Source organism: Lates calcarifer, linkage group LG24, assembly GCF_001640805.2.
Source record: "Lates calcarifer isolate ASB-BC8 linkage group LG24, TLL_Latcal_v3, whole genome shotgun sequence".
NCBI lineage: Eukaryota > Metazoa > Chordata > Actinopteri > Centropomidae > Lates > Lates calcarifer.
Genome location: NC_066856.1, coordinates 10,351,151 through 10,378,891, shown reverse-complemented (window position 1 = coordinate 10,378,891; position 27,741 = coordinate 10,351,151). Strand labels below are relative to the sequence as shown.

At 39.7% G+C, this 27,741-nt stretch overlaps 1 protein-coding gene and 1 long non-coding RNA gene across 2 annotated transcripts in view; one reads left to right on the top strand and one right to left on the bottom strand.

The window, feature by feature from the left end:
- Positions 1-27,741, top strand: part of dok6 (docking protein 6) — a 44,327-nt gene that overhangs the window by 4,619 nt on the left and 11,967 nt on the right. The window contains exons 2-4 of the mRNA XM_018673999.2: positions 18,236-18,343; positions 21,482-21,596; positions 25,184-25,303. Coding sequence (XP_018529515.1) covers positions 18,236-18,343; positions 21,482-21,596; positions 25,184-25,303 — 343 coding nt within the window. The remainder of the gene's footprint in view (positions 1-18,235; positions 18,344-21,481; positions 21,597-25,183; positions 25,304-27,741) is intronic.
- LOC108881829 (uncharacterized) lies at positions 1-27,741 on the bottom strand. The gene is made up of 3 exons (XR_001960684.1): positions 27,123-27,741; positions 26,904-27,033; positions 1-397 (listed from the first exon to the last, which is right to left on the bottom strand). It is a non-coding gene; the product is annotated as an uncharacterized LOC108881829 (long non-coding RNA).

Below are 27,741 nucleotides of genomic sequence, written 5' to 3'. Positions count from 1 at the left end.
GGTTCAGCATTGAAGAATTGGCACACACATGCAGCCGACAAACAAGTAAACAATCTGCTGCCAGAGAACAGTGTGTGGATTCTCAATTAATTTTAATCCTGTGGCTTTGTACCATACAGTATTTTTTTTACAACATGGGGACAAGCTAAATGCTCACAAGAGCCAAAAACAAGTGAAGTGTCTCGGTTAAGAGAAGAACATAAAATCTGGCAGGGTCTGAGAAACAGCAGCAGTGATATTGCCATCATCCACGTGGCTCTTTCTTTTTCCCCTTTCAGTGACAAAGGGCTGATGCTATCAGTGGGATGGACGCCTCTTGAAAAGCTGAATAACATGACCTTTGAGTAATTTGTGTGTCAGTCTCAGTCCAGGTGCATGTTTCCCAGGTTCAGGATCACTGTGGTAAATAGAAAAGGTCAGCTGTTTAATATTTTCCCCCCGTCCGTCCAACTTTTCCTCAAGCCTTAACAAAAATGGTCATTTTAAGTTTGCTGCAGGTGAGTCTGTCTGCCATTCAGTCCGTCCATTCACAAACATGTTTTGACACTTCAAAGGAGCTGCAGATCCGATGCTGGCTCAGAGGCAGATATGCGAATTTTTAAGAGAGAGCATTTAACATGTAGACGTCACACAGATAGGTTCTTGTTAAAATGTTATTTCACACTATGTTAACACCACATTTTAACCAAAATAACTAGTATATACATAAACCTCATCATTGACTTATTTTAAAAACAAACAAATGTACTGTAGAACCAGCAGATTACAGTTTCACTCAATTTCCAAATTTTAAAGTTGATGTAATTAATATTTGTACATTAACAATGGACCACATGACTACGTGTAATGTGAAGGATGTTGTCTATAATAAGGAACCCAGAGAAAATTATCGGTTCTCCTCAGCTCTACAGAGTTTCATAGCAACTTTCAGCTCATTGTTTGGGTTTTCTGGCTTGGTTCAGTCTGTTCACTGTTTCCAGACACAGGGGTTCAGTAATTGGGCAAAAAAGCAGACGGACAAAAATCTGATCACATATTTTTTCTTAACTTGTACTCACTGACATTGTTTTGGTGTCCAATAGTAAACCAAATCCCCAGATTCCTGTTGCAGCCCACCGTTATTATGAAAAGTATTCTCATTGTGATGGACTTTACAGTTGCCTGATCTCCTTTAAATTACAGCCAACAAACTAACCAACAAACAAAGATATGCATGTATATATATTTTACATAATGCGCTGCTAATGTAATTTACAATAGCAAGAATAAAATTGAAAGGCACAAAGTTGTACTCTACTGCCGTCTAAGTGTAGTTATGAGAGCGCCTTGGTCAAACCAGAACATTAAATGTCAAAGCTGAAAACACATTAAAAATGCATTACATCTGGCCCAGAATGAGGAGGACTGAAAATACAATCAGCCAAAAGTGTGGATGTAAACAAATAATACAGACTGAGAGTTTAAGTTATTCATCATTCTAACACAAGGATATAATTTGCAAAAAGATGGGTTACGGTCCTGTTTATCGATTCACTGGAGTGATTTGGGGTCTTAAAATTACTTTTTTATGAGTGAGCCATTTCACAATCTTGGGTGCACATACAGTTTGTTTTGGGGCAAATAACGGTCTGTAATTTAAGGACTGTGTCTGGCAAGTACTGCAGTGCAGGACTTATTAGAATCTTACCACATTCAGTCTTGTAGGAAGGTTTTAGAGAAGTTTAATGTGTGACTTTTGTTAGTGTCCCACACAACGATACAGCAGAAACTGATAGCAAGGAATACTGGTAGTTTTTGTTGTGACTGTTTGAACGTGTCAAATTACATGGTGTAATACTCCTAGCAGCTATACTGGCTCATGGTTAGAAACTAATTATGAATGTTTACTCATGAGATAAATGGAAAATCCATGTATCTACCCATCTTTGCTCTACTGGGAAAGAAATGAAGTATGTAAATACTACAGCCAAAGAATAATCCACTTAGAGCTTAAATGATTTGTTTTTAGTCGACTGACAGAAAATCTATGCTGATGTTTCAGGTCTTTTTTCAGCAGCAAACATGCCAAAAACATTACTGTTTCTCTCTGTTTTATATTACTGTAAAATGAATATGTTTGGGTTATGGACTGTTGGTCAGACAAAACAAGCAATTTGGAGACAGCACCTTGATCTTGTGATGAGCATTTTTTCACTATTTGACATTTCACAGACTAACCAATAAACTGATGAATTGAGAAAATAATTGGCAGATTAATCAATAAAGAAAACAAGAACTGCAGCTCTAATTTCATTGCAATTTCAGTTTTCTTCACTTTTTAAATTGTTGCATATACCACAACACAAAATATTTAAAATAAATTCTGTCATAATTTAAAGGCTTGTCCACTTGCAATCAGTTTGAAGCAACAGAATAAACTATTTTACCACCACTCCACCACTGATCAAAAGCCAATTCCCAATTCCCTTTTCAGTGAAGATGACTCAACTTGGACTCCTACATTTAAGAACCTTATAGGGAAAAACATACTGTATCATTAAGTGACAGGGTAAAAATAATGAGGTTTCTTACATGCTGTTTCCAAAAATGTCATTGAAAAGTTAAAAACATTTTGAAATGTTAAGTTTTGGAGATCTTTAAGACCTGATGCTAAGCTGGCAGGGGAAAAACTGCATCACAGCAGACACTGATAAAGACATGAACAGTGCAAATAAAGCAGTTTTTGTTCTTCTGGCCATTAGATATGAAGACAAAATAACTCTTAAATTACTTTTCTAGACCCACTGTTGCTTTCCTCACATTCCTATCTACAATATCTCCCTCCATTATCAGTTATTATTTCTCTTTTGTCTCTCAGCTCATTTTGATGTACAAGTGGGTATTTGTATCCAGTGACCAGTGGCCTTTATGTGGACAGCATGTATTGTATTAGTGTGTGGGTTATGTTCCCCCTTGTTGGCGACACAAGCACCCACCGAAGCAGGGGCGAAGAAGTGGAGAACAATGTGTCTATTGTCCAAGATGGCACAGCCATTTAAGATAGGATCTTGCCACTTTCATGCACTCACTATTAACAATGACAGGCCATCTAGAATGGTGGATGTCAGGAGATTTTTCACCCCAGGAACTGTACTTGTCAGTGGAGCGTAGAAAAGACACAGCTGTGTTAGACTTGTGGTAGTTATTGGGACTTTCCAAACAACATGGATAAATGTGACTCGGGTTGTGCAAAGAAACCAGATTACATCAATTAGCAAATCATTAGATTCTTACATCCAGTGGCCACAATTAGCTGTGTTCTCCACTCCATCTTTCTGATTGCCAAACAGAAATTGAAACTGTAGCAGATAGAGGATTTTTAATATGCTTCGTTTTGTTTATGATTTTATTTCTGCCTTGTGGGTGCAAGTAGCCCTCTCTCAGCTCTTCTCTCTTGTGATAGATGTTTTTGGACGTGGTGCATTAATTCACAGATATGCACAGCTATACAATGTGTGGTCATTTCCTTTGGTTTCCATCAGCTTCCTCCATCAGACAAAGACCTGAAGACAAATTACCAGCTCTTATTGGCCCTGATGAATTGCATTCTCTAGCAGGATATGGGAACAACAGCCCAATAGTCGTTATTCATTGTGAAAAATGTGCCTCTATTATATAGTCGCTTTCATAAATAAATCTCTGCCCGGACCTCACTTGAACATTTCACATCATTGATTCCCGTTGTTCCTAATTATCAAAAAAGCTTTTTGTCATGAACAGGGACAAATGTTGTTATTAGCAGTTAGTAATGTCTAAAACCTAATTGATTAAATAATGCACCATAAAAGAACTGGTGGCTAATAATACCCCATTGTATCAACACTCTCTTTTCTTGTCCTCACTCAACGTCATGCTCTCAAAAAAAGGGACATAAACTTAAGTTTCAGTCCCTGCCGCTTTTTCTCTTTTTCTCTCTTTGCTGTCTCAGTCTTGCTTTATGTCCCTCAGTTAGAAATCCATTCACAAACATGTTTTACAGCAAGCCGGCACTGTCCATAACAGCTTTGTGTTCCCAATGTTTTCTGATGAGCTGCTTTGTAAAGTGCAAAGTTCTCTAATCCCATTGGGGGGGAGAAGTCACAGCTCAGTAGAAGAGGTCTCTCTTCATGGCTATTTAATCTTTCCAATCCCAGCAGACCCTGCACCCTGACAACACACAAGACACTTGACTGAGCAGCATGCATTTAAGCAAACATAGAGAGAACAGCCATATTGTCTAAGCACATTTAGATATATCTTCCAGTTTTCGTTTTCCAGTCACTTTATGCTTTTTAGCCATGCTAACAGTGATGGATGGTAATGTTTCTGTTGTTGGTTAGTCCTCCAATTTGGTCCAGACTCTGGGCCTACAATTCTACACAGACATCCATGGACCAGGGGTTGGAACCTACAGACTTTGGTGATCCTCTGGCTTTTCCTCGAGTGCCACAATGATGTTAACATTTGTGGCTCTATCTCAATCATTTGATGGGTTGCCATGAAATTTGGTACAGAGATTCATATCCTCCTCAGGATGAACTGATCCCCCTGGCTTTTGATATAGGACCATTGTCAGATCAAATTTTACGACAAAAAAACTTTATGACAAAATACCCACAAAACTAAAGACATTCCCATTGGTCTCAATTATACTTGATGTTTAGTGCTAATTAGCAAGTGTTATCATGTTAACATGCTAAACTAAGACTGTAAACATGGTAAACATTGTACCAGCTCATCATCAGCAATGTTAACTCATCATGCTACTGTGAGCATGTTATGACCATGATAGCATGCTGCAGTTAGCATTTAGCTCAAAGCAGCCAAGTACTGATAAGCACAGCCTTACAGAGCTGCTTGCGTGACTGCATCCTCGTTATATATAACAAATCATTTAAACAAACAAATGCAATATTAAAAGGTGCAATCAAGCAAAAAGCACATCACTGCCAAACACTGAAAAGCCTCCCGTCTTGTTTTGTAGGTTCATGTCTGTATAATTAATCTGGTAGTTACTCAGTGAGCCGCATCAAGATTAAATATTAAACTCAGAGATTGTACCCACTTTTTTAATTCATAGATAAAGTGTCTATTATAGCTCAAATTGCTTTAAAAAAAAAAAAAAAAGACCTTACATTATCTCTCCCTTTCAGGTCAGCGACTATTTGGAAATTCAAAACTATTTCAGTACAATCTGTGATGAGGTGTCATTGAGACATTTTCCTTCACTTGCTTCCGACAATGAATTGAGGACAGGCTGTTGACTCAGAAGATTTACTCAAGCTGTTAAATACAAAGTTCAATTTTGGCAATGTGCTAACAGTCATTGGATGTTCTTGCTAAATCACTCAGAATGCTGTCACTTTTGTCAAGAAGTTGGTTAGCCATGGGAATCTTTGCTTTTTTTCTAGTTTATTCAAGACATTTTCAATAAAGTTAGTTGATAAATTATATTTTGGAGCTGACTCTATTATGTGGCTGAAAAATAGACCTATAATATTGAAATAATGTTCATTCACAGTTAATTCCCTTATAATGTTAGCTGTGTAATTTTTGAAAGGTGAATGCATTTTGCTCTCTACTTAAGTTTATCTGATCCACATATTTCACCTACCATGCAGGACTTAGGCTTCACAGTTCTCTGTGGTACTGTATTGCTACATTGTGCAGATAAACTGGAGACTCACCTATAAAACACCAGGCCTAGAGGAATCTATCATAGCTCCATTAACACTTCTGCTTCATCCTCCTCTCCTCGCCTTCCTCCCCTCATTAATCAACAGACCAGCCCTCGGGGCTCTACTCTGCAGCTAAGCTCTCTTTCAGTTTGTGTGTCTGCGTGTGTGTTTGTGCATACAGTATGTGGGCACTGTGTTTACGTGAATTTGCATATGTGTACATGTGTGGGTATTTTCATTGTGTAAGGGATTTTCTTTCTGTATCAATCCTAAAATGTAGAGAAAAAAGTAACATTACAGATTCCCTCAGATGTTGTCAGTATGTATAGTCTTATGGTAACAGTCAGTTGTCCCTCTCAAACTGCTTCGAAAGTAAATTTAGTCATCATGTGATGTAGAAAAATTGCATCAGATCAGGCTTTCAGAGATGAGTTGTCAGAGCTGACAAGCACAGTTTTACATATTGTATCAAAAGTGGACCAAATGAAGTTATTCTAAGAAAGGAAAAAAGTTCCACCTACCTTTTTATATTTGAATCACAATCTATAATGAGTTCTTCCCCTGCTGTTACCTTTCATCAGCCTGCTTGCCAAGCACATTCAGTACAGTGTGCAGCCAAAGATAGCCTCAGCTGTGTGTCTATGTGTGTTAAGGGGCTTGTCTTTGTGCCTGTGTTCTTAATTTACTCAGTGCGGTGCATAGGTAAACATTATTAGTCCTGCTAAAGAAAAAATAATTAAAACATTATACCTGATCTGCTTGAAATGCAAGCAAATAGCCTTGTTGAATAATGTAAATTTGCCCAAGCTGCCGACTAAACAAGACTTGTTTTATGTGCCACTAATTGTTAAGCGCTGTATTATTAATGTGCTGTTAAAAAAACCTTGACCTTGAGGTTTGTGTAAGTGGGAAAAAAAATGCAGGCGGTTCACGTCACCCGCCTGTGTGGGAGCGATGTTTGTTTCTGTTTGTTTGGAGATGAGTTTGTACTCTCCACTCTCCTTCCCTTCCTCCTCCTTTCTCAGGGGAGTTCTTTTAATAGTAAGGAGGTGACAGTTTACCTCTCGCCGAGCACCGGGGTGACAGTTTGGTACCTGCCCAGCCCGGCATGAAACACTACAGCTACTACAACTACAGACTTGCTCACGTTGCACGCAAAAGCTGCCTGCGTTTTAAATTTTCTCTCCATTCTAATGAGCTGAACTGACCTCGAGTGTAGGCCAAGGCAATTTGATTCCCTTTCTATTAAACAGCTTTTAATATTTCCCCAAGAATTATTGTTCAGGGAATGAATTTTGGATAAGGTCTGCCAAGGGAAATGGAGCACACAATAGTAGCCTTGGCAGTGGCACTTTGAGCGGATCATTTAAAGGTCATAATGGGGAAAATAATGGCCCTTAAGAGTCATAAAACAATTGAAAACATCAGGTTACTCAAAGTTTTGGAGTGAAATATATATTAGAAGAAAGAGGAGTTAATAAGGCAAACTTTTGACCCATCATGAATCATAGTTGGAGCCTAATACGCCAGCAGATTAGGATTTAACTAATTTAACAAAAGGAAGTTTGAAGTGAGAGCAGACATTGGGGTCAATATTAACTGGTGTTACCCAACTCCCTCCCTACTCTCACACACACACCTCCCTCCCTCTCATTCCCCTCTTATGTTCCCAGTTGTTCGCTCTCATTTCAGAGAAATGTCTGTTGGACGAAGTGATAATTGCATTCCTCAATGATTTCATGCTGAGACACACAGTGACACTGAATCACAGCCCACTTAATCCGAGGGAGTGTGTTCTTTGGGAGGAAATGAGACAAAAACAATATGACAAACTCCATCGGACCCTGTTCTTTGACATAAAAGCGCACTTCCACATTTCCCCTCTTCCTTGCACACATGCGTGTTCATTCCCCCAGTGTCCTCTTTGATTTGCAGACCAAATGTGGCTGAGTCAAGTTAGTTCCAGCGAGCACAAATCTCTTGCTTTCTGGTTGCGAGCGAAAAGTCGTTGCAGACACAGAGCCTACTGCTTTCCCAGCTAACTGTATCAGAGAAGCAGCCCGAACATCAGTGAGCGAGTACCTCTTTAGAATTAATCCTCTGGGTGGAGGGTGGGGGGGGCGAGCGGGGATGACTGCACCAGTGCATGAGGATTACTGCTTTTAGGGCTTCTGATGAAATTCAAATAACAAACACTTGCACAAAGTGTCCTGGAAAACATTCAGCGTTTCGTAATATCCTGCTAAACATGCAAATATTTGCTGGAACACCGCACACTGCTCTGTGCCTCATTCAATTTCACAGTCTTTATTGATATGATAATCAAGTGGTCAGCTAATGGTAATAAGGCTAGTCAATTGGTTGGAGTTGCATCATGGTTGTGGGCAAGAGCTCCTTTCATCCTCATACTTTATATTCTCTTCCCACACAGGCGAGTCGGTCACTTCTGAGGAACTGTATTTGGTTTCTATGTAACAGCCCCTCACCTGTTGGCCTAGATGCTAATTTTGCTCATCTGGAAGCCTCTGGCGACACACACACCAACATACTTAAGTGAAAAATAAGGCTTTTCCTACATTATAGCTAAATCTAAATAGAGTTTTGTGCTTTTGTGCATTCAGACCATATTCTTCTTCATTTGTGGATTTAGTTCAGTCTAACATTCAGCCTGGCTGGAGGATACACAGTGGTGGACAACTCATTCCAGTCTCATAAAGAAAATAACACTGCTCCGTATTGCTGTTCTCTGTCTATGGTAGTCTCAGTGCGCTTGTCGGCGAGGGTATTCTGCCATAGTCAAATCCTTCTTTGTCTGCGTGTTATTGTCTGTGAACGCTCCAGCCTTGTACATGGATTAAATGGAAATTGCTCTGTGTGTTAGTGTGTGTGCGTGTGTGCAGGATTGCTGACTAAAGCTGTAATACATAAAGAGGTTTGGATGAGGGATGGTTTAAATAGCGGGCAATTGTCATAATGATGACTTAAAGCAAAATTGTCCCACCATAAAAATGTTTTACACATGCATGCGAGTCTGCTGCAGTCTTGTATACTGTAGCCAACAGTGCCTGCCAACCTTACTGTCACTGGAATCAATACTGGCTAAAATATAAAGTGGAATAACTTCACCACACTGGAGTAAGCAACATTATAAAACTGTATTGGTAGATTATGGGATTATGATTGTGGTGTAATCCTTTGTCCTCTCCTTTCCTGTAAAAACTCAATGTATCCTCTCCTAGCCCTTGTCAGTTTGGCTCTGTTCATGCCCAATACTCCGAAAGAGTGGATGTATCTAAGCCGACATGAGCAATATGCCACCCTGTTTACACCATAACTTACTCCTCTGCGCTCCCTCACACCTGGGAGAGAAACTTCAATATTGACCTACATCTCCTTCAGAATAATTTTGGCTGCTATTTTTGTGCTGCGCTTTAAAAAATGCTCTCCTACAGTAGCCCGAGTAGTGATGGCCGGATCCGCACAGTGTGTGACATTTTAACTAATGTCTTCCGGCTCAAGGCTGCGCTGCCCAGCATGGGTCAAACATCTCCCTTGTCTCCCAGACAGTAATAAGAAACAACCACAGAAATACTTTCCCTGTGCTCGCTGATGTTATTTGCATGAGAATTGAAAGGAGTTTTGCGAGGTTGTGTGAGAAAGCTCAGTTTGCAGCTTTGCAAGGTTTGGAAAACAGTAGTTTACTTGGTGTGATTTCTGAAATTTGTGGTAAGAAGAAGAAGGATTTCTCTAAAATATACAGCAAAGGAAGTCATTGGAATCTGTTTTCAATGCTCTGACCACAAGTCCTATTTAAAAGCGTAATTTATCATGAATCCTAATGGAGGGCTGCAGCCAGACGCCTCCATGGCTCTGGCCTATTCAGACACTCCCTCATGATCTTACTCAAACTTTCTCTTAAGCGAACTTTCTTTTCTCCTGCTCTCTACTAGCTCTCTCAATCTCTCCATCACCCTCTCTTATTTCTGTCCCTTACATGGTCATTTTAATACCACCTGCCCTTGCAGTCTTTGCCATATTGGATAGATGGACCCTTTTGCTTTTGGTGAGGAATCAGCTGGAACCTGTTGTCCATATTTCATGCCACATTGTGACCAGGATCTAGTTTTCAGCGCTGAATACTCTGTGTGTAATGCCACCCAGCCACAGCCGAGGCCTTAACAAATGAAATAAGGGTTACTAATACTATGATATTACATTTCGGGACCAGTTTGGCTCATGAATGTTTGATGAGAATGTCCAATCATGCATAGACACAAGAAAGAGATGAGAAATGGGAGAAGAGAAATTTAGAAGAGAGAGGAAGGCAGGAGGAGAGACAGAGACAAATCAGGCTTGGGGAGAAACTGAGGAAGGGGAGTGTGTGTGCGTTTGGGATGGATGGGGGGACTGGGGTGATTACTTGCTGCTGAGGTAGCACTGCATTACACATGAGGATTTGGAATGGCCCAGATAAAGTAATCTATGATTAACTGGGGCGCGGCTGGCTCACCACCCTGCCAACAGCTGTAGTCAGGGGCGAATTACAAAATTATGGGATGTCCAAACATTTTAGATGCAGCAGGAAATATATTTCAGTATTGGGGGGGGGGGGGGGTTATGTATGAAGTCAAAGGTGACAGCCGGCGGCAAGGGAGGAGAGTGACAGAGGGAGCAGGGGGTGCAATTAAGACAAACTTTTGTAGCCATCACATTTGGCAGAGAATTGTCGAAATGGCGGAACAGTCCTGGGAGGATTTGGGGAGGGGAGGCGGAGGCTGGGGTCGTGGTTGGCGGAGTGATCGCTGCAATGATTGCTGTAACAACTGTCCGACGGGATAACAAATCAAATTATAAAGATGGACACCGCAGCACAGACCCTGCCACTGTCTGAAATTGATTGCCAGCACCAGGAGCTGATATTGCCGGGCCTGGTCTGTCATAGTCCATCAGGCGTCATTATCACCAGGGGAACACTAAACCTTATGCAGAGCTGAATGAGGAGGAAGACTTGATGAGCACCACTGCTAGGAGTACGTAGTCAGAAACATATCCAGATATACATGCTCTGTCTATTTTTTTCAATATTTCCAAGGTTAAAAAGAGTTTTGCATGTTAGCATGCTAACATTTGCTAATTAGCACTAAACAGAAAGCATTGATTTAAACTGATCTCTGTTTTAAAAACAGACTCAAGGTTAAATATTTATTAATTCAGTGTTATGAATATGTTGTTAGTATTCCAACCTGCTATAAGAAACAAAGTAACCGAAAAGACAGAAGATGAATATCATCATCATCATTTATGATGTTTATGTACCTTATAGATTTTTAAGAGATGCTCCACATAATCTTGATCAAAATGGGAAAATCTGAGTTTTTGGATTAATAAATAAAACAACAGCAGATTCACTTAAAATATATTTTCATAATGATATAAAATCACTTGTTGTCTTTTGACTATAATTTGGGGGCATTTCTGAGTCAGACGAGTGCTGTTTTTGTTTTGTAGAATCTGAATCAATTGTTCTCTTGTTTTGGTTCTGTTATGTTTTTCCTGCCTTTTGGTGAGAGGTTCAAAAGATGTGTTCAAAAATCAAGCAAAGCTTCCAGCTATACTTATATTATTCATTTCATTATTTTGTTAAGGTAGAGGTTTTATGTTTAAAGCCGATTCCTTGAATGTTAATAATTTAGAATGTTTCCCAAATACTAATTTACTTTGGAAGATTATAGCAAATATAAATAATTACACACACAAAAAAATTCAGTTCATTGACGCTGAAACTTGGTAAGAAGTATCTATTTGTTATTAATACATTTGTCCGTACTTTCCATTCTTGTATTACACAAAATATTATTGTTTTGTAAATGAGAATGAGGATTTAGTATTTATTTTTTCTGTTTTGGTGTTTGGCTTGGTAGTAAATATGTAGCATTTATGTCTGAGTTAATGTTTATGATTGATAGTTACTGAGGTATTCCAGTTGGACTTTGATCAAAATCCTATTAAAAAGGCTCAATATTCTACATGCTAAGCACCAGCTAAATCTGGTCTGTTACCATCATGCCTGAGTGTTGCGGGACTACCTTGATTGAAGTGCTCTCATGTCTTCTATTGCCAAGTAAGTGCAGCAGCAATCATCTTTAAACCAGAGTTTGTAGGACACATGACTCATTGAGAGGTTACAAACCCTTCCCACATTTGTCCCTTTTTAATGAAATATCTGTGGAATAATAAATGCATTTGCACCTCTGAAGTATTGCGATTGTGTTTCAGTATTCACTAGTGCTCCTGAGAATCTACCAGATGGCTATTTTTATTCTGCTGTGTGATTAGTCATTTACCTGAAGCAGGCTGTCATTGGAAATCATTTTCATGTCTTTAGACAGTTCCTCAGTTCATCCAAATGACGAAAGATTTTGCCTGTGGGGGGAATAGGGCCCATATTTTATTGAGAGGCAAGACAGTTCCTCAATAATGCCCTAAGTTTGATAATGCTCTGTGAAGTGAATGGACTTTGTGTTTGAGGCCACTTACAGAAAATGACTGAGACTTCAGACATGGCTCATTACTGGGGTCTATGAGGTGTCTGACTTCCTAAATTCTCTACCAGACCTCTCAGTCATGGTTTTGCGCATTCTTTTATATGATATATTCAAACAATACTACCTGTCCGGAACAGAAGTTGAACTTTAAGGCATTTCTTGTTAAGACTAAATGTCACCACACCATAAAGCAAGGTTATTGTATATGTAGACAGATGTGTTCTCAGCTTCTTTTTGAATATTTTATAAGAGCACCATCTAACAGAATGCTTCCAACTGTCTATCTGTGATCATACTTTGGCTCTAATCCCTCTTCTGGTCCCCTCGTACAATTGACTCAGTGTGGTTGTTGTAGTAGAGCTGGTGTTGATGAACTAGCTGCACCTTGCCAAGTGCCTCCTGAAGTGTTTTCCTCACCACAGACAGACCTCCCCTTAAAGTGAAGGGATTGCCCTTGAAATGTTCTCTCCAGTTCATTGGTTTTGCTAATGCCCATTTTTCACACTGCCTTGCTACATGTGGTGATGTTCTCATTGTTTTAGTTTTTTTTGGATAGCACAGAATCATAGAGATACACTTCAGAACTGAAATAAAAGTATCTCAATATCTCCCTATTACAATTTTTTCAAAATGTTGACTCCTCTCATATTGTTGTATTGTAGGTAGAATACAAAGTGGATTTCTTACATTTTTGGAAACAATTTACACAAAGAACAATATAATGACAAAATTAAAACAAAATTTTTCGGTATTTTTTTCCAATTCAGATTTACTTATTTTCTCAGGTCAGACAAATTGAATGAGTAAAATCAATTTTCAGTGGAATTCAAATTTTGCCTTGTCATGGACCACTCCATAGCCATTTCAGTTGAGCACTCACTCACTTGATCAAGTCCTCATCCTAAACAGTTTGTATAATTTGACACCATTCATTCTTTCCTGTATCCCTACAAGATTAAAGATTCAACTGATATCATCACTGTTTAGCATGGAAGAGAGCTTACATTGATTAGGAGCTTAGTCTTGCCTTTTATAGTTTTGCAGTATGAAGAGTTTGGGCTTTGTTTTATCTGACCTCAGAATATGTTGCTTTAGGAATCCTTCACACGCCTTTTTTTGCTAATTCTTGGCATGTTGTTATGTGCTTATCCTCAGAAATGGCTTTCTTCGGTCTGCTGATTGTTATCCTACCCCCATATCACCCACTGCAGCAAAAAAGATATGTTATTTAGAAAATTCAAAGAGGTCATTATTATCTGGTAGCTCAGTTTGGTGGGACAATAGCACTATGAAAAGCCTTAAGTTGTTCTATTTTTTAAAGTTCTTGTACTATTGTGAACTTGCAACAGTTCTATCTCAATGATATCTGATCAGTTGAATGAGTTTATACCTAATCATTGAGATCACACAAAGACAATATAAAACTTTTGAATATACCTTGACTCAGATCACTGCTAAGAGTGGTGACTGGTATGTATTTGACTACTTCCTGGGTAAATTCGAGGTTTTTACATGAGCTAATTTGTTAAATTTGTCAATGAAACAGTTAATGTGTAGCTGGCAATATACTAGCTGGCTGACATATAGCAAAAAATTGAAGTAAGGTGAACTTTAGATTGTGTTGCTGCATTAATCCACAGACACTTGCATACAGGCAATTTTTAACTAAAAAGAAAGGGCAAATGATTGTTATTTGTTTTCCTCACATTCATTTCTGTTTTTAGTCTGTTTACTAATTAATGAAGAGGACAGACACACTCGCACACACATGCACACAAACCATGCACAGTGGTGGGTAACTTGTGTTGAAAAAATAATTTTCTTTAATAAATCATTCTAAGATTGTGTTAATGAAGTGTTAAATTTTAATGACCCAATCTCATTTGGATTCCAGTGGCCCTGTGGGTTTGTCCCACCTCCCAGAATTTAAACGAATACACAATAAAATGGCTGCTTTAAATCTTCATGTAAGGTTGCTCATTTTTTATGATCCTTGCAACCTGCTGAATTTTTGCTCTTCACGGAAAGTACCATTTTGACTAGTGGATCACATGAATAATTTTGTCTTTAAGAGACTTAAATATTTGAAGCTATATTTAACCTATCGCTGTAGAGAAGTGCTGAGATGGTGGTGATTGTATGGGAGTGTTTTTACGCAGGTAACTGGCAAGTGAGGGGTATGAGTGTGCAGATGAGAAACCCCTCTCAAACAGACCTATAATGACATGCCTGTCCCTCATTAATCAGACGTTGAAACTGGACCTGCCAATCAGGCCTATGTGAAAGGTTCAATCTTTATTGGTCATATGTAGCCTTAAAGAGGGCTCCTGCTGAGAAACTGCTTCAATCAGGTAGAAAAGGCACGTGGTGATAAGGTCTCCTGATTACTTTATTACTTACTGCAATTGAATGGACCCATTCAGAATTTAGTGCATTTTCAGACTATTCTGAGCAAGGTACCAATAAACTCATTCCAGATTTGATTTTTTTAATGCCACCAGATGGAGGAACTTTGGGGGGGGGGTTTACAGGGTTGAAATGTAGACTTAATCCCTGGTGGAGTCATTAGAAGACATGGCATCTCTTTCCATATGCTGATGACCCACTGTTTTATGTGGCTGTGTCTCCTGATGACACAGGACCAATTGATGTATTTTAAGGATGTATTTTAGTCCCTGGATGTCACAAAACTTTTACAACTTAACCAGATTTAGAGGATAAAACTGAACAATTAGTTACAGGCTCCAGGGATTAAAGAGGAACTGGCCATGAAATTTAATTGTTTCAGATTTACCCCTTGCCAACAGACAAGAGACTTTAGTATTATCTTTGAAACTAAACTTCAAGACTCATGTGGGGAATGTCACCAACTCTGCTTTTTCATTATTTAAGAAATACTCTGACAGAGAGACCATTATCTCTTGAATATTGTAGCACTCTCTTGTCTGGTCTGCCCAACAAACTAAATGCAAATTAATAATTAGCTCATGCATGAAGACAATTTTTATTTTGTCAACCCCCTAGGTCTACACCTCTTCCGTTATTACCCCAATCATTTCATTGGTACCAATGAACATCTTAGCTGTAAAATATTAAAACCATCCTGGCTTCCCTGGCTTTACCACCGTACCACCATCACTATTTTTGTCTAGTCTGCAGTTCCCCAGAGGATTCTCCAAATGTCAGCTATTTGCAGGGTTATACCCCTAAAAGTCAATGTAAGTGTCTCAGTCAACGCCAAAGTCTTGTTTGCTTGCAGTGTCTTACCTCATTGAAACAAAGTTGGATTAATTGATTGTGAGTAATGGTTGGAGAGGACATGACTTCTGAAAACAAGAGACAAACAAGATTATAACTTGATGGAATTTAATCAAGGATTCATGGCTCAAAGGAACTAACATACAAAATGCAACCAATCACATGACATTGTTGATGAGTTGCAGGGGCAATCAGAAGTACAGGCACTGTGGAAAAGGGTTGACTGAGCAGCCTCTTTGCACTGCAGCAATCAAAGCCGAAGGCATTGTTGCTTTTTGGTCACAAGCCTGCCATTTTGCCTATGTAAACATGCCAAATTCAATTTTATTTGTAGTTTTCTTTATGTATGGGATATTATTTTTGTCAGTCTCTGTGTAATGACAGCTTTGCCATGCCTAGTTGGTATAATTGACCACATGGATACCACAGAGTAAGTGGAGGTGGAACTGCTTTTAAACAGGAGTAACCAGAAAAAAGCTCAAAGCAAAAACTAGGATAATTTTATTTTCACTGGAGCTGTCCTCTTTATTCATTCTTGGTTGTCAGAGCAGTGTATTCTACATTGGTCTGCCATTAAATGAGTCACACCAAACCAGCAGAGTCTCATTCATGTCTGTGTAATTACAATCAGTGTAAGAGTGTCTCTGAATAAGACCCACCAGCAGTCCAAGAATAGGATTGCCTTGACAAAACATTGACAACTATGGAACAGGCAAAATTAAGCCCTCTCCATTCATACCCCCTAGTTCTTATTATGCACAAGCTATCTCACTGAGCTTGCTTTTGTGCTGGTATAATTACTTAATCTGAGCACTCCTAGGGTGAATTACTTTGTGTGCAGCAAGCAGGCAGCATTGCTTTGACTCAAGCTCCCAAAGGGGAATTGAGGCTGGCTTTAATTTTACTGTTTTAAAGACACGAATGTGGTAATGGCCATTGTCAAAAGGGATTCATATCTATTCCTATGTTTCTGACAAAGCTGCAGTTTTGTTTCATTTTCAGACATTATTATGCAAATAAATACACTGTTCAATTTGGACTAAGACTTTATCGCCCCTTTGTCTCCTCACTTCTTTAAAGCAGTTTATGGACGATGTAGAGGATGATCCACAGTGCATTAGAGAGTGTGTAGTGCACTATTCTGTGTTGTTTGCTGTTTATAATGTGCCTGGGCAACACTTAACTAGAATGGAGGCCCATCAAGGCAGACCGATAAGGACCTAGGGATCCACTCTAGTCAATTACTGCAAAGTGCCAAGTTCAACTCAGTGGGCCTTTTATGAAGTACACCAGCTGAGTAAACAAATTAATCGTACATCCATGCTTCCCCAACACAACCATGCAGCCCAGGGCAATCATACATCAGACAGAGTGATAGCGGCTGTCTCCACCAGAAATAGAGGGGTCCTACTATTAAAGACAGGCAACCACATAGGACTCATAAGCTACTGGCCATCACACTTATTCTGCCTATCAACTGCACTGCTCTATCTGTATTGGGATTTTACACTTTGACAGCAGCTGTTTAAAGAGGGAGGATGAGTTTTGGAATTCTGGCTTTTCCAAAGGTCTCCCAGGTATTATAAATGATTGGTAAAATGGAGCAAATAGCTGACAGCTTGTCCAACTAAACATGTCACTAAGGCAAACATGGAATAAGGATTTTGAAATTAAAGGCTTGAGTTTTTTTCTTGTGCGTGGGTGTGTGTGTGTTCATTTAAGTGTGGGTTTGTGTTTGTCCATGTGTTCCTACATGTGTTCCTTTTCATGATCTGACCTTGAAGTAGTCCAATATACAACACCCTGCATTTGTGTCATCTTCAGTTTGTGGATGGGCCTGACTGTGGTCCAGTAATCAATACAATGTACAGTAATTTGCTGCGCCAGAGCAAGAGAAAGAGGGAGAGAGAAAGACACTGTGCACATCTGTGTCTCTGCACATTGTATGGCGAGAGAAACTGAAAGCATGTGTGCTCCAAAGCCTTTAATAAATAGAAGCACGTTCGTCCAGGTTGAAACTACGTTATAAAGTTGTTAAGCTTGCACAACAGAGTGCAGTTTGCTCTAAGCTCTAAGGAACACAAACCATTTGGTAAATTTGAACATGCTGTTTAATGCCTGCCATTTCAGGCCATATTTCCTTTATTGGTAACAAATAAATAAACTAGTCAATACACTAAGCAACTGGGAAATTAATAAATAAATCACAGAGTCAATAAGAATTTGGGGTTTTAATTAATAATTTAAATTAGAAATATATTTCAGTAAATCAAAAGATTTTTATTTTTACTAACCTACATTCCCTCCCAGCATGATATTTTCACAAATTAAATATCTATTTCCTGTATGTAGTTTTTATTTATTAGCTTGCCTTTTGCGTATGCTGTGAGGCGGTTTTGGTGGGCATGACTTTAAGATTTAGGACTTAAAATCACTTATATAGAGTCTAATTCCCAGCCAATAACAGGAAGAAAAGCAAAAGACTACATGTTTAAAATTTATGCAACTGTCAAACAGCTGATTTCACTGCCTTGGTGTAGCAGGAGCAGATTTTTCTGTCTTCATTAATTTGATTTCATCTTGAGCTATCCTGGTCTTGGTTATTTTGTGGTAGACCTCTCTGGACAGTGAGTTTGTGTTTCGCTGTAGTCTATATCTCCAGTTACCATAGTGTATTTTCTTGCTTCAGGGGAATTGTGTTTCTGTAACGGGGCTGCCATCTTTCTCTGTTGTCAGATCTTCCGGAGGTGTTGGCTTGTGTTCAAGAAAGCCTCCAGTAAAGGACCCCGTCGGTTAGAGAAATACCCAGACGAGAAGGCAGCCTACTTCAGGAGCTTCCACAAGGTAAGCACACATAACTTAAAACAGTTATTGACTATGAAATTTTCTGTTGTTATTGGTGAGGCCTAAGGATCAGTCAATATTTTGGTCATTTAAGATCATGCAATATGTAGTGACCAGATTGCTGTGAAATTAGAATCAATATTCATAATCTCTGCAGTGTGATTCCTAATGATTCAGTAATGCCCTGACCTTTTCTCTAAGACCATCAGACAGCCATGCATCTTGACAATACCAAAGTCCTTGATAATGTATCTTAAATGTATATATTAAATCTGTGTGTGTGTGTGAATTTATTTAAAATAAGTGAAAAAATGTTCTTGTAATTCTTTGATATGAATTGATCTTAAAGAAAGTGATTTGATTTCTATCAAAATGCAGAACTTATTATGAGTTACTAAATGGGGATGCTTCTTACATTGTATTCAAAGAAAGAACATTAAACCTATGGAATAAACACTATTGCTGAGAACGAAGCTGCATTACACACGCCCACCAAGAACCTTGTTTTCATCTTCATTTAAAAAAGTTATGTCCGATGGCCACAGATGATGGAGTTAAGGACCCATTAAGATACATTTTGAAACTTTATCTAGTCCTCTGGGGCCTTTTTCCTCCCTTTTTGAAAGTAATAATCCAGAGTAATATCTCTCTCCTTGCCTCTTAAAGCCTTTGACATACTCCAATTATGGCTCATTATCATGGTGAGGGAAGATGATGTTAAAGGAGTAGCACCATGAACAGTGTTTTATAGTAATGAGAGGAGATAATGGCAGATGATAGGGGACTTTGACACCAGGTTTTTTGTGTGGATGTAGTTTTGAGAGCTGATTTAGTACTCTGTAGCAGATTTTCTACTATCATTGGGGTTATGAATTTTGCAATTTTTTGTAGCTTCCTCAGTGAGCACAAGCTTATACCTGAGACGTGAGATAGGTAGATGTTTTGATCCACTTTGTTAGCATCCCTCGCTGCTACAGTATCAGCCATGTATTGTGAATGAAGAATCTCCCAACCTACTACATCATGCTGTCACACAGGGCATCCTGTGTGGCTGTAACCCCCCTCTCCCAGAGGCACCTAGCGCCAGAGTGAGCGATGAGTGCACACATGCACCACTGCATCTGGTAATGCATCGCCACAGAGATCAAGAAAGGTCCCGTCTGAGGGCTTCATTCAACGCTGCAGTGCTTTGGGAGGAAATAGGCTGCACTAGTGGCTGATTTACAGAATCAACACAAAGGGGATTGGCTTTTTCTTCCCACTTGTTCCTGTCTCTCTCTAACTCCCCCACCCCCCCGCTCTCTCCCACTTTTTCTTTCTTTCCCTGTGCAGCTTTCTCTGTCTGAGGAGCGCTGGTCCACACAGTGAAACAATCTCTGAATATTTTTAGCAATATTTTTAGCCCTCTGAAAAGTTGTTTTTCAGTGTGCCACATTTCTCAAGCTTTCCTGAGCCCCTGACAGAAACAGTTAAAGCAGAAAGATGGAGTTGTATTTAAGTGTCTAAATGCAGACATGCATATATAAGTGGAACTAACTGGTAAAGCAAATAGGAGTGATTGTTTTAGCCATACTAGTGCCATCAGTCTGTCTATAGTATTGGATTTATTGGCTTGGAATTTGTAGACATTCATAGTCCCCAGAAGATGAGCCTACTGACTTTGCAATCCCCTCACTTTTACTCTAGCACACCATAAGGTTGGCATTTTTGGCTTTTAGTGGCATGTCCCTGCAACTATTGGATGGATTTCCACTAAAGTAATTACGGTTTAACTATATGACGTGAACGTGGCATAAGTAGCTTCACAAAGCCGCTAGCCTGGCTGTCGACTGTTGGTCATCTCTTAGAGATTTAACTTAGACCCTTGAATAAAGAAGGCAAAAAAGATGGAGAGGAAAGAAGAGGAGAGGAGATTCACTCTGCTCAGACTATAGCGCCTTAGGCTGGGAATGCACCCAAATCTCTCCCTTAGCTTCATGCACACACACACACACACACACACACACACACAAAGGGAGGCTAAAACATGCACAGTTACACACTAAACACAAACAGTGAAAGAGATGAGAAGCTGGTGGAATTCACGGCTCAGAAATTCCCACTGTTGATGCTTACTTTGTGTCAGTTATTTGTATGAATAGCCTGCCTGAGGACAAATAAATACTGTATCTTCACGGGAGAAAAAAAAAATCACCTCATCTCATATAAAATATTTAAATACTATCTTTGAGGGGAATAAGAAATAACAAATGAAAAATATCTTTCAATATCCATGGCCTCCTCTCCCCCTTCTCGTCTTTTTCTATTTCTTTGCTTTTTTGTTGAAAATACGTCACTGAATTTCTGTGTATAACTTGAATGCTGAGCAGAGGATATCTGACTATAGAGGGGAAATTTACTATACATGATACTATAAAGCAAAGAAATCTGTAGTCCACATATGTTGTGTGTGTTATTAGGGCTGGTCTTTTAACCTTAAACAGTCAAGCTTTACTATACGGGCAGTGAGCCCAGCTAATTCATTCCCAACAGTCTGGCAAAGGGCCCACAGTTAGCACACAATGGACTACAATAATGTAATGGGCCTTATCTCCCAGGCAGAGCGAACACAGAGAAGACTGTTGAACAAAATGGCCTGTAAATGCGGGTGATATTCAATTAAATGTAATCTTCTCTTTTTTTCATTCACGATCAATCTCCTGGTAAAGTGATTTAGATGCTTTTGATCGCACTCCTCTCTATTGACTGCAAAGGCAGTTTCAAGGAGATGCACTTGAACAGTGGATGCACAGAGTATGTATAGTATGAGGTCACATTTATTGATAAAGTGCTTTAAAATAAATAACAATACATTACATACTACACACTACATTGCACCAGGCATCTAGCTGCAACAAGCTGACACTGTGTCTGATTTCTTACTTTCTGAAAAGAGCTCTTTGTAATCAGCAGAATAACTACTATAATTTATTTATCCCTGAAGATCTCCCACATTTGCTGTTCTTTATATGCTAAGCCTCCAACTACTATTGCACTTTCAGCAAAGCAGTGCAAGATGGCAATTCAGCCTTGTTGCTGCTGCTGCTGGCTGTGTTCATTCATGCAAAGTGCTGCTGCCACTCTCCCCTTCCTCCTTAGATCACTGAGCTCCATAACATCAAGAACATTACTCGGATGCCGCGGGAGACAAAAAAGCACGCTGTGGCGATTATCTTCTGTGATGACACATCCAAGACGTTTGCCTGTGAATCAGGTAAGTTACTCAAAAATTAAAATCAGTCTTTTTCAGCTAGGTAGGAAAGCATTCATAATTAGGGTTTTTTTTTCTTCTTTTTTGTTAAGACATGTGTGTATGCTGGAAGGTGTTGGATTAGGACTGCAGGGGTGGTTTGTGAAAAGTCTGGCAAGAAGTGGACAAAGCATCAGAAGTGAAAGGCAGAAAGAGAAAGAAAGAGGTGAAAGAAGCAGTGGTGAATTGGACTTTGGCCAAGTGATGCTCATTTGCCGCTATATTAAGAAGTGGGAGGATCTGTTCCGAAATATTGATTTTCATACTGCAGGTATGAAAAATGATATTGGGCAACATTTGCAGTGTGTTTCAACCCAATTATGGACTGTAACAATAGAGATTGCTTCTAATACGTGGACAGGAAGCCAGATGATCTGCACATGGTTGGTTGGGATGCAACAGCCCATTCTTAAGGTGCAAATGTTGGAAGTGAAGAGGCTAGATAAGGTGGATGCACCTTAATGTGTTACCACTAGACACATCAGAATGAACATCTCAGTTTGGGTGCTCGGGTCAGGTCGATGAGAGTTGAAACTTGGTTGTGATTGGACAGTGAGCTCTCATGTACACCCCGAATGACAGGCACACAGGGAGTCAGTTAAGAGACTGACAGGACACTGTGAAAACTAATGGGTTTTTTGATGGTTCGCCGGCCCACCAATGCGGCAGCCCACGAGGATTTGTCCTGCTATGCCTGATGGCCAGTCTGACTGTGCCTCAAACCACCATATGGACGTCTTTATCATCCTGTGTTCACTGACCTCCCATAGTCCTTCACTTCCTGCACCCCTCTTACATTTACATCCCCCACTCCCTAGTACATCTTGAGGGGATTCATACTCATATGACCAACTGTACATGAAAAAATACACAATACTCATGAATTTATATTTAAATGTTCTTGTTTGAATCAATCTTTCTGGGTGATTTAAGTTAATCTTTTAGGGAGCTCTGTGAGTGTAGTAAAAAAGTAAAAAGGTACGCCAGAGCTAATACTGCCAGGTCCAGCTGGGTCAGGTTACACAAGAGCTTACCTACATCGGATACTAATTTGGCATATAGCCTTCCCACTGCAGTGCAATGTCAATGGGAGTTTGGATCTGAAACTGAACCTGGCAATCAACTGCAGGCTTGTTTGAAGACCTTTACACAAATATCCCAGAAAAATCAGAAGTGATGACTGTTTTCTAAAAGAAAAAAAGGTTATTAGGCCTCTCCTGATATTTTTAAAAATAACTTTTTGATGCCTCTACCCAAGCAGTGCCATGTTGTTTAGTAAGCTGTCGATGAAACAAAGAACTCAACAAAGACGATAACGGATGCTACATTTTTTTGACAGTTGTGTGCTTTGGATGCACCTGTCACATATGAAGCTTAAAGAGATATGAGAGTGTGACCTCTCTGTAGATCTGATTGAGAAGAGATATGAATAGTACCAAATGCGTCAACTCCTTAAATTCCACAGCTGAATCAAGTCTGAGAAATTAGAAATGCATTTATTGTATTTTTTTGTAAAACCACAGCCTGCTGCAGAAAGCAGGCAACACAAAATATCCTGACTGTAACATAATTAATAAGATTATCACATATTCTCTCACTCCAACCTCATTGTTTTTTTTTCTCACACGCTCTTTGCTAACTCAAAATGCTTCTCCATCCTCTTCCATCACACACCCACGCCTCCACACAGAGAGACATCCTCCTATCATATTTCTTCATGCATGGCACATAGAGCAGCAAGGCTGCCTCGGTGCTGATGAAGTGTTTGTTTAGCCGATTTTCCACTCAGTGGCCTTAAAAGTGTGGGAGTTTAGAAGCCCTCAAAGGCCATAGTAACTGAATGAGAAGAGCTGAATCTGGGGAGTCATGAACATGGAGCTAAAGTGCAGAGCTGCTGTAGCTGCCTATGAGTGAGTGTGTGTGCTTCTGTATTTCTGCTTTCTGTTGTGTGTGAATGAAGTGCTTCAGGCAGCAGCAGACCTTTCCCTCACCCTGCAAAGTTGTGTAGATCTGTCCCATTGGACACTGGAGTTGATCTGACAAACAGCCCGTCTCACTATGCCAGTGATTACACAAGCTAGTTTGAAGTGAATGAAGTGACAATACCTCTCCATACACATATTACACAAACATATGATTTTTGATCAACAGACAAAGAAACACGGTGGCGTTTCCACACTTCCATGTGTCACTGTACACATCACTGGCTATAGATACATATCCCAGAATTCCTCAAGGGCTGGAGTTAAGGAGCTTCACAAAGATAAACAACTCTAGCATTTGCCTCATTTCATAGCTCAGTAACTCTCACCAAAACCTCACACAAGACAATTGGAAATCTTCTCCATTGTAAACACAATTTTTTTCCTGACTTAACAGGAAGGAAAATTGGTATTCACAAACAACAGACTGCAACGCAGACTTCCTGATTTGGTTCATTCTACATTCATATTTACCCTCCAATTAAAAAAAATCAGTCTTTCAGCAAATGCACTCCCTTCTTTAAAAGCCAGCTGTGTCATGTGGTAGATGTAACTTTCCACAAAAAGCTCAGTTATTGAACCCAGACTGTTTCTTTAAAAGAATCAGTAATCATAATTGTCACTGTTTAGTCCAAAATTTCACAAAATTACTGTTCCTATGAACACTAACAGAATAGCTTTTGAGAAATATGCTTTATTTGCTTTCTTAGCCAAGGGCTTGAGGGTTGATACCATTTTTATGTCTATATGCTAAATATTTAGCTACTGCCAACAGCCTTTTAGTTTAGCCAACCCCCTGTAAAACACCACAATGTGCTTTGGTTTTAGTATTTATTAAACATGTCAATTCGTGGGCTGGTGGTGGTAGACGTACAATATATGATGCCACTGGAAACAACCAGGCTTACCATTGCTAGTCTTTGTGCTAAGCTAAGCTAATTGGCTGGTGGTGGAATCTTCATGCAACTTGAGAGTGGTTACTATTTACTCAACGATTAACAATTTTAAAATAAGCAACAAGCATACAGTTTCCTTTAACCATCTAGTTCTGTTGACTTATTCTTTACTTTGTTTCATTTTCTTGCCTGTTAACAAGCTAAAGCTAAAACCTTCCTTCAATTTGGAAAATAGCCTATTGATAGAATAGATGATCACTAGGTTCAATTGTGACTGTGGCCATATTGTTCTAGCAGAGCTACTTACTAGTACAGCCGTATTGGCAAAGAAAGGAGGAGAAACCTTGCATTCATCTGTCACTGGTTGCTGCTGAACCCACTGCCTGTTTTAATCTGCAGCAAATCAATCAGATTGATTTTTTTCCCCTCCTGGTTACTGTTAGCTGTATGCACGTCCTATAGATTGTAGTATTTTATTTTGAAATTCCTCGAGTGATTTATGTGTATGTGTGCATGTGTATGCATATGTGCAAACACAGTACAGGCAGCACAGCTGTGATAGTACGTTCTGGACAGGATGTTTTATGATGTCTGCAGTGCTGGATATTGAGGAGGTGTGTGTGTTTGATGGTGGACATGCCTTAACGCTGTGCCGCTGTGTGGCTGTGTGCAGAGCTGGATGCGGAGGAATGGTGTAAGCTGCTGTGCATGGAGTGCCTGGGCAGCCGTCTCAACGACATCAGCCTGGGAGAGCCAGACCTGTTAGCAGCGGGGGTGCAGCGGGAGCAGAACGGTGAGTGCCCAATTAGTCCCTGCTAACACAGACAGCCATTCAGGGTCAATCTCTCTCACTCAGCCCGTCGCCAAGCAGTTAGTGGTCGCAGTCCGGGCCCGTACGTGTTAATGCAGCTGAGCCCTCAGAGAGTTAGGGGAGCAGAACAGTCACTGTCCAATTAGGCCTGGCTAATAGGGGCCATTTTTTGTCAATATCTGATCCGAAGTCCCATGTAACAGTCTTTGGTAACATTACCACATGTTTGTTCAACTTCAGAAGTACATTTGGATGTGCATGTGTTGAAGGAAACCTGTGTGTGTGCGAGTTAGAGCACAGGTCACAGGCTGTGGTTGGGGCTCTGTTCCAGGCCTAATGAGAAGTGCTGTGCATCACTGGCTTCCCTCATAATGAAGCTTGTCACAGAGATGGATGAGATTATGGCTCCTAAAGCCATGTGAAATAAATGTGCTTCCCCACATATTCCACTCACAGGAAATGGAAATGGAAAAGAGAGGAGACAACTGGGCGCAGCTATCACAGTGGAGCTCATTCTCTGTGTAATTTGTAAACTCACGGAGGAAATTGAAAAGGCAACAGGCAAAGAAGAGCAGTTTAAAGTTGTAAAAGGGCGAGTAATTGAAAAGAATCTGCCGTCATTTCAACCCATTTCATTTCACTGCGGCAGTAAAGTGAAATTCTACTCTTCAACATAACTTGGCCTCATTTATTTAAGATATCAATACATAAGTTTTTGACTGTGCTGCGGTGAACCAACTGAACTGTAACAACACAATTCCTCTGCCTCCTCTTGTGGCTGAAGCCCTGCTGTTTGGTGCTCATAGAAAAGTTTCAGCGGTGTGTCATGGAGACAAACTGAGCCAGCAGCTCTCTGCTGCCTGTATGGATGAATGAAACAAGAGGCCTAGGCCTGCAACCATGTTTCAATTAGTAGCCCTCCCCAAACAGCAGGGGCTGATAATTAGATCAGAGTTCATTTTCACTGTCCCTAAAAATACGCCACACTATGACACTGCCATTTTCTATCCACTGCAGACACATGGCTTATTTTGAATCATTAAGCATAATTAGTGGGAACTAATTTAGATTATGGAGAAGTCTCTCCCTCTCTCTCTCTGTCTGCCACAGAGAGTCAGTTTAAACTGAACAGGCAGATTTGGGTCCTTGATCCCAGTCCAGCTCACTGAGCATCTAGGTAGACTTAAGGTGAAGTACTATTTAAATATCCTTATTAAGAGTTGTTCTACTACTATTGTCACATCAGACTAAAAACACAAAGTAAATGCAGCCCACCCACCCAGTTACAAACTTGACTAAACTGTTATTGCAAGCTTTACCTCCCATACATCACACTCAACCAAATTATAGCCCTTATTTTTTGTACCATAAATGATCATTCTAACACATGAAATAAATGACTGTTTAACATGAATAAATGTTCAAACACTAAGATTCAGCACAATAATAGGAAAATACTAATTTAACAACCAATAATATTTATTATTTATTTATTTTTGTTATTCAGTTTATGGTACCATACACGTTGGTGCACTTTTGGAGCCAATTTAAAATCCTCAAGGGAAATATTGCTTGTACTCACTGTTCCTTGGAGACGGCAGAGAGCGGATGGTGAAGTGATGAAGAAAACCCGTCCTGAGGCTTGGTCCATGTGCAAAAAGCAGGTTTCTCCTGAGCACCTGTACAGCAGCAGCATGTGTGTCCGAAGCACCCTATGAATACAATTCACAAACTCTTGATAAACGTCCTGTTTTAACCATTAAACGTCCACATTACCACAGTTTCCAGGACCCATACTCACTCAGAAGCTTGGTGGAAAAAACGTGCTTCCCACAGTCTGTTTTCCACAGGTCAAGTGAGGGCGACAGCTAGTTAGCTAGGTGTTTGTGCTGATTTAGCAACATTACTGACTTAAAACCGCTATAAACAGAGCTCACTCTATCGTTTTAGCAAGGTATACACAAATATAGTAACTGGATAGAGTTTATTGGACTTACAAACAGCTAAGTGTCACTGTTTCTCGTTCTGAGATTAGTCCCGCCCTTCTAAGAATCTGATAGGGTAGAATGTTCGTCCCAACTTTGCACTAATTGGCTGCTAATGACAAATTGACACCTGGCTACTCAATACACAAACAGAAAATGGGCCTGAGAAGTTCAAGGTCGACTCAAAACGGAGGAAATTTCCATATCGTACAAAACTATACATTTCTAATGCCAGTTATTACTTCACACCAGCAATAACTGATCCAGCTCATATTTCAAGACATACAGTAGATGGACTTAACTATAATGAATATCTAAAGAAGAAAGCGTGTGAGTAATTAGTAGGGTACTACAAAAAGTAAGTCATGGGTAAATACATATACAAATAGTATATGTATTAGTCTGCTCTAGGATGGGCGATTACATGCAAAATAC